The 14,126-nt window shown below is 39.2% G+C and overlaps 1 protein-coding gene across 1 annotated transcript in view; it reads left to right on the top strand.

Annotated features, from left to right (window-relative positions):
• SLC9A9 (solute carrier family 9 member A9) overlaps positions 1 to 14,126 on the top strand; it is a 558,573-nt gene that overhangs the window by 144,866 nt on the left and 399,581 nt on the right. The window contains exon 5 of the mRNA XM_081234688.1: positions 12,911 to 13,026. Coding sequence (XP_081090814.1) covers positions 12,911 to 13,026 — 116 coding nt within the window. The remainder of the gene's footprint in view (positions 1 to 12,910; positions 13,027 to 14,126) is intronic.

Consider the following 14,126-nt stretch of genomic DNA (forward strand, 5'->3'; position numbering starts at 1 on the left):
GCTTCTCTTCACCATCTTCTGCTTGGCTACTTGCCTGTTTTTTTCAGGGGCGCCCAAAATTGGATGTGGTGGAGTCAGGGGATGTGGTCTCTCAGTTGTGTGCTGTGCTGACAACACTAGATCCGGTTGAAGAATCATTTAAAGGAGTAATCTCTTTGCCAATGAGGTCTTGGCAAATGTCTATAATGAAATTAGATGAAAATGTATGTTTCTATGTTGAAAACAACCTATTAAAGGCTTCTCTTGATAACTCGAAATCTGAGCCTTTCTCAATTTGCTGATTCTTTGAGGGAGATGGTCTCAAAGGCTAAATGGCATTTTGTGTTTCTCAACAAAAGTAAGAGTTGGAATAACTAAATAAGCCCTTGGGTCATTCAGCAGTGGTTCTCTGGTAATAATATTGTACAAAAGGAGGACTATTATTATACCTATCTTATGGACAAGGAAACTGAGGAAAGGATGAGATAGACAAGTTGCCTAAAGTCAAAGAGCTAGAAAGCAGCAGAGGCATCTACCATAACAGATTTTAACAATCCGTTTACTTCTCTATGTACCTGAGTAGACTGCTCATTATCTTTTTTTTTCCATTTTATGCCTTGCACCTAGCAGGGTTCTGGGTATATAGTAGGCACTCAATTAAAAATGTACTGTATGGCTTAATAAATAAACTTGATTCTTACCTCTCCCTCTAAGCCTCATTTTTTATAAAGAAGAAAACATTTACTCCTTCTATTGATATGTTGAGTTTTTAAAGATGAAATTATGCTTGATAATAACAGGTGCTTTGTTCTTCAGAGGTATAGAGTTGTTAAGAAATTAAATCATTAACTATTGGCCCATTTACTTGGGTGAGTCCTCTGCAGATCGTTCATACCACCATGTCTGTCTTACAGCTGAATTAAAAGCCCATTCAATTCAAATCACATGGGGACATGCCCAACTGTCTACATCTCAGTTCAATGCCTAATAGTGTAAAGCAGTCTGTATGTCAGGTAGGATGGGGATTAGTAGACAATAAGTAGGAGCATAGATGAAGAGTAGTTATATCAATTGTCTGGTGCTGTGTAGACTAGATAGGTGGGTAATTGTCAGAAATGTTCCTATAGATTGGTCAGGCTGGCCCCAGATAGATCTAGCCCTGGAGTCTGGTCATTTAATATTATGACAGGGACAACTTGGGAGTAACAAGATTTAACAAACCAAATGGCCTTTTTTGGAAATGCTTGTGTTGCTGGGTTGATGGGGAACAGCAGTAGTGATCTCAAAGCTCAGGATCTATAGGGGAATACATAATTTCTTTATGGCACTAAATATTTTATTGTTTTCTTGTTCTCTAAATCATTTGGGTGATTGTTTTCTATATTTGATTAGTTGGTAAACTCTGTTATTAGTAGAGAAACCCATGAGAACAATCTGTCTCTGGGCTCTGATAGTTGATTTGAAATATTCCAAAAGAAATTCACTTTACAACTACAAAGGAATTTCAAGTGAGAAGTTGTATTACATGCATCAGAAGCAAAACAGACCATTGGAAACTCTCCATTCTAGATCAAAAAGTTTTCAAAAATATATTGACATGGTTGAAAAAGAAGAATCAGGGCAAGGAATTAATGTTTGATTTTCATCACTCACAAGATATATTGTTCATTCTATCTTGTCATCAATAATGATAATATATTTTAAAGCCATAACAGTGAATAGTGTAACATCCTACTTTGAGCTAAATATGTTTTATACATCTACATTATTTATGAGCTTGCTACTTGCTGGAAAATTCATCTGATTGGGGAAAATCCAGAGAGTTGCATTTTCTTGTTATTTACATTCTGTTGCAACCAGCAGTTGGCTTTAGGGTTCCAAATGGTACAACTGAAGAACATAAATATGCTTTAGGGAATATGAAAAGGGATGAAAAGTTTTCTGGGAATAATAGATTAGGCAAATTATATTCAAATCACAGGTTCTATTCCCTTTGCTGAAATCCTAGGCAGCAGAGCGTCTGTGGTATCTGCCAGTTCCGGTAAAATCTCTTTAGGAGAAAACTGGCATTCCAGTCCTGGCTCCCCTGCCAGCCGAGTTCATTGTGACTTTGACCAAGCCACTAACCTAGGTGAGTCGTGGTTTTTATATTTTTAAATAGGGATTCTGAGTTGAATAATTTTTTAAGGTTTTTTTTTTTCCAGATCTAAACAACTGGTTCCAAAGTGTTTCAGTTTCACACCTGAGGAAAAATGATGGAGCAAGTGTTGTGAGGTGGTAATAAGCTGCTAAGCTCCTTGTGACGGTTACTTCATCTGTGAAAGTAGGATAATGGAGCTTGATTTTATCCACCTCCCAGGAAGAGTGAGAGCAAGTGAGGCAACAGTCATGCATGTGTTTTTAAAGATGAAAAGTAGTGGCTAAGGGACTAACTGTACAGGGCAGCAGGCTCCTGTCTTGCTGCTTTAGCCTGGATGAATTTCATAGTTAGAGATATTTTGTACAAGCTCATTTGTTATTAATCAAAGATTATATGTATATATGTGTATACATATATGTGTGTGTGCATGTGTGCATTACACATGCACACACACGTACATACATGTATTTCTACTGCCAATCAGAGCTTCTGAGTTGATATAGTTCAGCCCAAAGCAAAGAAATGGGTTGTTTTATTTAACAGGCATAGTATTCCTTTAACAGACATGCAAATTTCTGCTAAGAGTAAAAAAAAAAAAAAAAGAAAAAAGAAAAGCTTGAAGATACCCTTTATTACTTTTGAAGATTCAGTAAAACTTTGCAGTGACCAGCCTCAGATGTGATGAGACCAAAGCAGTCACCCAGCTCTTTCCCTGTGTCAGTGAAGGGTGGGTCTCTGTACCTGGGACAGAAGTCTCCGTGGAGCTGTAAATCAAAGGCATAATGGAAATCTGCTAAATTTTACATTTTACTGGGAGAGACATTCTTTCACTCCCTCTTCCCCACCTCTTTTTAAATTTTCTTCTACAAAGAGCTCCAGATTGGAACTGAGAGGTAACAGTACCTTGAACCTTCATATGTTATTCAATAAGCCTCATCACTCATCCACAAATCAGCAGGGAGACCAAGTCACCATGCAGTGGGTAGTAAGTATTAGGTGCTTATCTGTATGTGAACCTGTATTAATTGCATCTCAAGCGAGCTCCATGTGGGAATTCAAAGTGCTGCCTAGAGTTTACCATTAGAGCCAGAATGTGTACAAGTGTCTCAGTGATTTTGCTTAGTTTGCAGCATCCTCATTTAGGGTCTCCTACTCCAAGTGTGGCATGAAACCAGCAGCATCAGCACCTGGGAGCTCATCAGAAAGGCAGAATGGCAGGCCACACTCTACTGGCTGATCCTTAGGTGATTGGTCTGGACACTAGAGACATGATGTGGTGATTTAGAACACTTGTTCTAGATCTGGCTGCATAGTGGAACAGTGGAAAAACTTTAAAAAAAATACTAATGTCTGTGTCCCACTTACAGAGATTCTGATATACTTGGTCTGGGATGTAGCCTGGGCATCATGATTTTCAAAGCTCCCTATGTGATTCTAATATGCACCAAAATTTGAGAACCATTGAATTAGACTATATAGTAATTCATAGTGGAAGAATCCGTCACACTGAATTACCCACCTTTCATTGTCCACACCTCAGGTGTTGCCACCCACTTGCTTTGGTGGCCCATGTTAACTTTTCCTTAGTGACCACCCCACCCCTTTACATGACTACAACTCGTGTCTGACCCCATTGGTCCTCCAAGAAATATGCACCTCCAGTGCTTTCTTCCCCCAGACCATAGTTCTCCTTTCTTCCCCTGAGTTACCCCTTTAGCTTTCTTACCAAACTTGTTATTTGACACTTAGTAGTCCAGTTATTTATACACTTAGCTTGTCCCTTCTCTAGGAGCTGTCAGCTTCTAGAGGGCAGAAGCCGTATCAGATTCATCTTTGTAACCTTTAGTATCTAACAAGGCTGGGTAATATGTGCTTAGAATGGAGACGGGAACAGAGAGGGAAGAAGGCAGAACAGTCCAAATGTGCTGTCTTTCTTCAAATTAGTCAGGTAAGATAGGCACACAAAGAATGCATGAGCGGAATTTAGGATCTGGATGAAATAAAGGAGATTTTTTAACAACATCAGAGGGCGGACAGGGGGGATACAAGTTGAAAGAGGAATGGCAGCAAGAGAGCAGTGATTATATCCAGCAAGTGTTAGGCATGGTTTTCTGAAAGGAGAAGGCAGGGTGCCCGGGTTGTAGAGAGAGCTGAGATGACTCAGAGCACTCTAAGGGCCAGGCGTCCCTGGCTGCTGGCGTAGGCTGACACACTGCAAGGGAGGTTGTCATTTAGGGTACCTGATGCCTTTAGTGAGTGTGACTGACTCCCACACCACCTTCACTGTTCCTCTCAGTCTCCTCAAAAGCAATCCTCTTTCAGCCCTGGATGAGCCAGCGTACTCCCAGAAAGTGGATCTGAGTAGACACGCAATTAGGATGCCTGGTCAAGCTCTCACCTGTGTGTAGTTCACCCTTCAGTAGATCTCAACTTCTTGCTGCATTTCAGCATTGTGACTTCTGCGCATTCCATATTCATGCTTGGGATGTGTATCCCATTTCCTCCAAGAACTGTGAAGCACTTAACAGGAGGGTAGCTTGTTTCCCTGCAGGCAACTATGTAGGTTGCTATAGGGCCTCTGGGGAGGCCCAAGAAAGTGACAAGTTGACAGGCAAGTGGGCAGTAGAGTATGTGGAAAAAATGGATTCGCTTAACTTGGTTCCAAGGATCCCACAGTCGCAAAGCCTCAGACTCCAGCCATGGTTAAAAAACAGTGTATTTCATCACAACCTCCTCTCTGCACCCTTTCCATTCTTGGAAAGACATGGTGACCATGTTTTCTTCTAGGCCCATAGGAAGCCTGATATAGAACTGACTTAAAGGGGAAATCATGGAAGGTATGGTGCTTTCCAAACCCTCTTACAGCCAAATTTGATGCCGAAAAGCAAGGTCTTCAAGGCATTCCTAACCCTTAAAAAGCTGGTCCCTTTATGTATCATGCCAAAAACATTCTTTCAGAAACAAAGAATATAGTAATGGACTTTTAAAATTTGGGAAGCCAAGGCAAAGATATCTTAAATTTTCTACTCAGTGTCCTATACTAAAAAGTAGAAAGGAACATATTATATTTAAATCTCATTTCTACCCTTAGCTGGATTTCCTTGTCTGTAATATAAGATTCCTGATAGCTGCCCAACTGGTGTGTGTGTGTGTGTGTGTGTGTGTGTGTGTATGTGAAGATTTAAAAAATACAGAAAATGCACTCACGTGGGAGGTCTACAGAGTAGGAACTCAAATGTTCATATGTTCATTGCCTTCCTCCTTCCCCCATTTTTATTCCTAATACTTTTATTCCTTAAAATCTCAGGGCCAGAGAGCCACCTACCCAATGACAGTTCAGCGCCTTGAAAGAATTAAAGTTCCATGGGGTTGGCAGCCAAGAAGAAAGTAGGAGAGTAGAAGCCATGGGGGTACAGTTGTCTTGCTGATGGCTGTTGCAAACAAAATTCTTGCGTGGTCAAATGTTCCGGCATAGAATTTCCCAGCCCTGACAAACACATTTATGCCCCTGACAGCGAAACCTCCCCTCATCTCTCCTCTTCCTCTTACCCCCAGCCCCTTCCCTAACCAGCCTCCTCTTTCCACTTAGGGACAGAAAATTTGGATACAACCTTTCCCTTCCTCTACTCCTCTCTCCCTCTACACCTTTCAGAGGAAAGAGGATTGAGGGCAAGCAGTCTGCACTCTTCCTAGTTGCTGGTACAAGATATCTGATAGAGGAGCTGGACAGGAGCTCACTTGTCACCATAGCAAAGCTGAGTGGGGCTTCACCCGATCTCCTATCTTCTTTTAACATTGCCACAAGCCACCCAGTTGATTCCTTCATCCTCCTCTTCTCCTCAGCTTTCACTAAAACAGAAGGAACAAAGTCTTGGGGCTGGTGGGAAAACTAGAATGGGCCAAGGGGTCATCTAGTGTATGAAATCTTAGCACCTGACTCAGCTACAGCAGGGCCCACGGGCTTCATGGGCTTCTTGGGGCCGAGCAGCCCACTCTGGGTGCTGAGATAAAGGCCATAAATAGAGTCACAGTTCAGTCAGGACAAGCCTTTCCCCGCCATCTCTGCAGTGGGTGGCAGACGGCAGATGGTTTCCTGGATTGCTAAAGGAGAGGTTTCATTTTTTGGCCATTGTATTTTTATTGATCCAAGAAGAAACCACCTTCAGTAGGAACAGTTTTGCATTCTAGGGGAGGAAAATCAGTAGTTTGGGCATCTTACATATAGATGGGATATTGCTGGCAGTCTCCTTCTTACTTGAATGTATATTTCAGATTCAGCAAATACGCCACCTTCCTCTCAAAGCCTTTCCTGCGTCCCCAAGAGAGCTGCTTCTCCTCTGTGAATTCAGTGCATTTGATCTGCAACTCACCTAGGACACGTAACACTTTCTATCACGTATTCTGCTTTTGTAGGTGACTTGTCTCTCCCTCCTGAGGATGGAAATCATACCTAACTTATCTTTGCATTTCTCGTAAGCCTTAGTAAAGGCTTTTATGATATTAAATACTATATATATAAATATATATATAGAGAGAGAATTTACTATCATATATATGTATGAGTTTATATATATAAAAACATGTATGTGTGTGTATATACACACACACACACACAAACTGAGAAACAGTGACAAAAGAGGAGAATCATTTCTTTGATACCTAGGAGCAAATGATCCTACAGACCCTTTAAGGCCCATATAGTTTCACCTAAAATCAGACTCACCATCTCACGCCACTACTCTTGACAAAGCAGAATTCTTATTTTGTAACTCCTGTTTGTGAGCCCCCATGAGATGTGAGCTTCTTTACAGCCTTCTTCCCCACATCTTTAAGATCAACTCAAGTCTCACCCTAAACCCCCTTCTGGAGATAGACCTGATTTCCCTCATAGCCAAACCTCCCAAAAGGATGGGTATGTAGCCTGTCTCAGTTTCCTCATTTTTTCCATGGGCTCTTCAACCCATTCTAATCTCGCTTTAGCTCCCACATTCCTAATGACACTCAATGAAAGGGCTCACTTGGCCACATTCAATCCTACGTATCACACCCTCCTTCTTGAAACACTCTTCTCTTGACTCTTGTGACACTCTACCAGATTTCCACTCATGTCTCTGTGGACCAATTCTTTGTATCCTCTTTTCCTCATCATCTCTACCTCATCTTCAAATGCTGGAGTTCCCAGGCCTCAATCGTGGGCCCTCTTCCACTTTATGTTCTCTTCACGTTTTCATTCACACCCAACGCTGAATACCCAATAGGCTCACCAGCTTCTCAATCTCAACATTTCTCAAGTTGAACGTGTAATCTTTCCTATAAAATAAAGTCCCCCTTTATTGTTCCCAGCTAATAGAAGTGTGGACATGTGCAATCTGTACTTCTGTCCATAGGACTTAACCACAATACTGTTAAAATAATAAATTATAAATTAGCTATTAAACATCTGGCGCCCCCAATAAAATATAAGCTCCCTGAGAGGAGGAATTATGTCTGTTGGTACGTATTTGTTGAATGAATGAGTTAATGAGCAAATTAATGAATGCATGAGTGAATGAATTTGGCTAGAAGACCTTCCCAATTCCATCCATCCCAACATTAGTAAATTATGAGTTCTCTCATGGAAACAGAGAGCAGATTGGTGGCTGCCAGGGGCAGGGGTCAAGGGGGAGGTGGGAGAAGTGAGTGAAGATGGTCAAAGGATGCAAACTTCCAGTTATAAGATGACTGGGGATGTAATGTATATCATGGTGACTAGCGTTAATAATGCTTTCTTGTATATTTGAAAGTTGCTAAGAGAGTAGGTCTTAAAAGTTCTTGCCACATACAAAAATATTATAACTGTGGGGTGATGGATATGCTAACTAACCTTATTGTGGTAGTCATTTTGCAATACATACATATATCAAATTATCATATTGTATACCTTAAACTGACACAATGTTATATGTGAATTGTATCTCAGTAAAGCTGTAAAGAAAAAGAATTTATGGGGCTTCCCTGGTGGCGCAGTGGTTGGGAGTCCGCCTGCCGATGCAGGGGACACGGGTTCGTGCCCCGGTCCAGGAAGATCCCACGTGCCGTGGAGCGGCTGGGCCCGTGAGCCATGGCCGCTGAGCCTGCGCGTCCGGAGCCTGTGCTCTGCGACGGGAGTGGCCGCAGCAGTGAGAGGCCTGCGTACCGCAAAAAAAAAAAAAAAAAAAAGAATTTATGACTTCTCTAGTGGGGTATTGCTCTTGAATGCATGCCCCGGAAAAAAAAGAAACTGTGAGATTGAAACTATCCATGAAATGTGAACAAATAAATAAAGATGCTTATCCAGAGGAAATGTTTGAGTATAGAAATCAGAAATTTAGGTGCAGGTTATAATCTTTGTTTTGCTATCAGAGCCTGTTGGTGCTGGGCTTTCCCACTGCAGAGTGAGGTCCACGTAATGGTCTGTTTCACAAGCTTTCACAGGCAGGAATGTGGCTCTTCTGACAGTTAACAGGCCTGGTCCACACAGCTGTTGCCAAACTGACAGCAATTCCCCTTGCATATCTCTAGCAATTCAAAAAACTGCTTTTTCCAGTAGATCTATTCATAGCTTGATCAAGACTATTTTTAAAAAAGAAGATGTATTCTTTTTAAAAAATACCGAGAGAGACTAAGATGGCATACTTAAAAATCATCCAAGCAATTGAGCCTTCTGGAACTTTTTGTTTTGAAACATTTCTGCAACATACCTTTAGGTGTGCAGCTTTAATAGTGTGAAACAAGTTCGTGAAATTCAAAATCAGTACGTGTGTCACAAACACTCAATAAAGTGAGTATATGGAGCATTTTGTAGGACATTTCTTCAAACTCTCTTTTACCCAATGCCTTCTATAAGTGACATGACTGCCATCCTGTGAAACTCTACTCTTTAAAGGCAGGTCATGGATTTGCACCTTTGTATCCTCTGTAGCATAAGCACTCTGCTTTTTAAAGAATAGCAATAAGTGGATATTTGTTGAAATCAATGTTATCAGCAATTTTGCTTTTTATATGGCAGTTCTGCTTCTGCCCATCCCTGTGACCTGGGCTGTCCCTAAGCACAGGCTGACCCCAGAAGGACATCTCACTTGGGTCCACCATCTTCACGGCATTGCGTGCACTGGAACTCACTGGCTTCCCTCTCCCCATCAGACCACATCTTTCCTGTATCCTGAGCCATCTGAAATGGTTTCTGTGAAGTGCTGATAGAACATACCACCCTGCGAGAATGTGGTGGTTGCTAATGGGTTCATTTTTTTATCCTCCCAGTTAATATAGTTACAATTAGTTAGTTATAATAATGTAGCAACAATAACAATAGCTATTTATTTTTTAAAAAAATAGATACACACTAATTATTGACATTATAATTATCAGTGACAATGACCATTGTTATTGGTAATAATAACAAAATGATCATTCTGAGCTCATACTACACTGGGCTTTTTCTGTTTTTCTTGCTTTTTAAGGTATTATCTCAAGGAAGATATTGGAATTATAGTTATTTTGTGTCCAGGAGTTGATTTGGAGTAAACAAATCATTTACTTTCTTTTTTTAAAAAAACAAACTGTGTGTATAGGGGTATGTGTATATGTGTGTGCATGTGTATGTGTGTGTGTACATGCACATGTGTTTCTCTTGATTTCAAAACAGTTCCCGAATTTCTATAGAATGGTGGTTGTGTCTGCAGATTTTGGCATCCAACTGCCTGGGTTCAAATCCAGCTCTGTCACAAGCTAACTTCTGTGACCTTAGGCAACTTACTTAACCTCTCTGAATCCCGATTTTCACCTTTGTAAAAAGGAATAATTATAGTACATAACTCAAGTATTATGAAGATTAAATGACATAATGAATGCCATGTCACATAATAGCACTCACTAATGTACATTGTTATTTTTTTATTATGACTGTTATTTAGAAAGAACTGAAAAATGCAGAATAGGAAAAAAGAAAATAGTCACATGTCATTTTATAACCACTATTAACTTCCCAGACTATATGCTTCTGACCTTTTTCTGTTTATATGTGTGCTTAAATATATTCAATTTTTATAAAATTAGAAATTATTATATACTACCACTTTATAATTTGCTTTATCAATTTACTTTTCAATGCCTAATATACACTCTTGTATATAGTATTAATAGTTGCATATTAGTTCATTATATGTGTGTTCTGTAATTTATTCACTGGACATTTAGATTGCTTTGAATTTTTCACTCATGAATAGTAACAATCTGAAATAATCTAAATACCTTCTGGTGTGTATTCAGATTAATTTCTTGGCAAAAATTCATAGAAAATCATTTAATAAGCTACAGAATATAAAAAATTTAATACTTTTAAAATAAATTGTCAAATTGGCTTTTATAAAGACTTTAATTTTATTTTCATCAATAGTATATGAGGCTTCTAGTTTCCAAGTAATCTTCCCAAGTCTGGTTAATACATATGCATGCATATATTTTTTTTATCTTACCCAATCTAATGGCTTCTGTAGGGCAATATGGGGCAAGTCATTTTAATTCTGAGGCTCAGATTCCTAAATTGTAAAATTAACTAATGGGTATAGAATTCAGAAATATAGTCACAGGTCATAAAGTTGATACTGATTCCAGAGCCTATCCATGCTCCATATTGGAAGTGTAGCTCAAATGAGAAAGAACTGTGGTGAAGTCAGGGTAACACCAGGTGAGGCTGAAGGGATGACTATCGGAGAACATTTCCCTGGTAATGTTGTGACTGTCCAGAAAGTCTCAGTGTTCATCAGACATGCAGATTCTAATTCAGAGGGTGATGTGGATAACATATATAATTAAAATCTATGATTATATTTATTGCCATCTGCCTTGCTATAAAAGACATGCTCCATAAGGACAGGGATCTTTGTCCTGTTCACTGATGTATTCTAAACACCTAGCACAGAGCCTGACAATAGTAGGGGTTCAGTAATAAATATCTATTGAATAAACAAGCTGAATGACTCTACTCTTAACCTGTCCAGAGGCTGCACACCCTGGTAACCAGCAGAATGCCCTCCCCAAGATAAGTGTAGGTGAGCTGCCATGATTGAGGCCTCTTCCCAGAGACCATTGCTGTGTCACAAGACACAGGCTTTCTCAGATATGTTAACACTTGCAGCCTAGTTAAGATTCAGCCTCCCCTGCTAGAATCCACACACTTCACAGCAATATTGGGTCTCTGCTCAAACCCATGTTGGTTGTCTTAATAGTTCAACTCATGGGTAGTAGTATCTCCAAGTTCTTAGGGATACTCCATTGCTGCGCCTTTGTCCTATATAGAACAACCACGTTATGGACTAGTTAAGAGTATACTGTATGAGATAACATATAATGTACAATATAGAACTGTTCATGTAGGCAATATGACATGGGAATTAAAAGCCCGGGATCTGGGTCAAATTCCTCAGTTCAAGTCTGGGTTCCACAATTTAATAGCTGTGTCACCTTGAGCAAGTTACTTGATCACACAGTGTTCAGTTTTCTCATCTGTAAAATGCAAATAGTACCTACCTTGTAGGATCAATGTGTGGATGAAATGAGTTAAAACATGTGAAGAAATAGATATAGAAAGTGAATATTACCTATTTTGATAATTACTATTAGCAGTAATAATCTCATTGAGAATTTACTATGTGTCAAAACCCAAATTTATATTACCTCAGATAATCCTTAAAACAGCTCTGTAGACTAACCATAATTGTTATACCTACCTCAGAAGGTTTTAGTAATGCCCTAAAATCACATACTAGTAAGTGGTAGAAACTGGATTTAAATGCAGGTGTGTCTGAAATATTCTCTCATAGAGAAATTTTTCATAAGAGAATTTGAAATATCCACATTCTCATTGTCATTAAAATTTCGAATATCTGATTCCTAGTCTTTTTAGTCATGCTCACAACCCTAGAACATTTTTCAAGAAACTAATTTAAATACCTGTGAATATCTAAGCAACAGTCTGTTTGTCTGAGAGTCAGTGGTTTCTAAGGACTCTTACAGTCACTTTTAGTGATTCTACCGTGGTCCAGTTCACCAATTTTTGTGTTTCCTCCACTAGGATTTAGAAAAATCAGTTAATTAAATACAACTTAAAAGCTATAGGGTGGCAAATGATGACCAAAACAGATAATTTGCATTCCATGGGTTTGGTAAACATAATCTCATGAAAAGAATGGCTTTCTTTGCAAGATCAAACTGTAACCATTTCAAGATTCATTTTCAACTGTGTTGAAGTTACAGGCGCTCTAAACCTAACAGTGATTCTCTACCTGGTGTGGAAGTGTCCTGACACCACCAGTAGTAGAGACTCATCTATTGTAAAGTAACTGGTTGACTGAGTGCCCTGTGAGTGGCCAGTATCCTTCTCATCACAGTGACAGACTTGAAACTTGAACCCTTTTCAGACACTCTAGCAGACAAAACAGTAAAACTGAAAAGCAATCCATTTACAGATGTCAACCCAGCCACTATATTTGTGGGTATGATTTGCTATGCCATATTTCACAGATAATTTTTTATATCCTTGAGATTTGTTTTCACTGAAGTACAGTATAAAATGTTCTTTTACCTTTTGCCAGCTGAATAAATTGTGATATTTAGTACAGTGTACTGAGAACTAGCATGGCTACAAATAGGCAGAATAGTGGTAATTTGTGCATCATGCTTATTCAGGAAGCCCATTAGAATGTCAGCTATGATGGCATGGGTTTACACAGGATTCAAGTTGATGTTTGAAGATCACATTTTTCTCTTCAACAGGTTAATTATGTATGGCTTTGTGAAGGCTATGGTATATGCTGACCAGCTGAAAAATGGAGACTTTCATTTCACTGACTGTTTGTTTTTTGGTTCACTGATGTCTGCTACGGATCCAGGTAATTGCCCAAATGATATGTTTCCTTCTTTCTAAGAGTCAAACATTTAAATTGAATTTTTCTCTAATGACCATCACCCGAGTCTACATAATAATATTCCTTATTCCTTTTAACTTGCAGTTGACATATCTGTTAGTGATTACAAAAAAAAAGAGAAAAGAAACAGGTGAATATTCAAACACCTCTCAAAAAATAGTTCTGAAAGCAATTTCAGTAACGGGAAAGACTCTTGAAAATTCATTACTGTTTATTTCTGTAGAATATGTAACCATTTTGAGCTGTGGTCCTTAATTTCTCTCTATTTAACTTTCTTCTTTCAAAAATGCTCTATTGGGCTTCCCTGGTGGTGCAGTGGTTGGGAGTCCGCCTGCCGATGCAGGGGACACGGGTTCATGCCCTGGTCCGGGAGGATCCCGCATGCCACGGAGCGGCTGGGCCCTTGAGCCATGGCCTCTGGGCCTGCGCGTCCGGAGCCTGTGCTCCACAACGGGAGAGGCCGCAGCAGTGGGAGGCCCACGTACCACACACACAAAAAAAATCTCTATTGAATTAAATGGTAAAAAATAATTTTTAAAATTATTTACTATGTAACATTTTAAACATATTAAACATAGGGAGAATAATAAAAAGAATTGTCATATACCCTTAAAATTATCAAATTATGATGAGTATCAAATATGGCCAATGTTTTTATGTATACCCTTCTACACTCCTTCTCACTATGACTGAATTATGTTAAAGCAAATCCTAGACAGCATATCATTTTATTTGTAAATGTTTTGAAAAATGACCATTGTCATAATGAAACCTAAAAATATTAATAATCTTTTTTTAATATTATCAAAGAGCTAGCCTCTGTTCAAATAGCCTCAATTGTCTTTTTGTCATTATCATTATTAGTTTGTGTAGTAGTTTGTACAAATTAGGACCCAAATAAGGGCTACACATTACAATTGATGGATATGATTATTGAGTTTCTTTTTTTTTTTTTTATTAGTTTCTGCTTTATAACAAAGTGAATCAGTCATACATATACATCTGTTCCCACATCCCTTCCCTCATGCATCTCCCTCCCTCCTACCCTCCCCATCCCACCCCTC

This window comes from Mesoplodon bidens (assembly GCF_964165515.1).
Source record: "Mesoplodon bidens genome assembly, chromosome: 5".
Classification (NCBI taxonomy): domain Eukaryota; kingdom Metazoa; phylum Chordata; class Mammalia; order Artiodactyla; family Ziphiidae; genus Mesoplodon; species Mesoplodon bidens.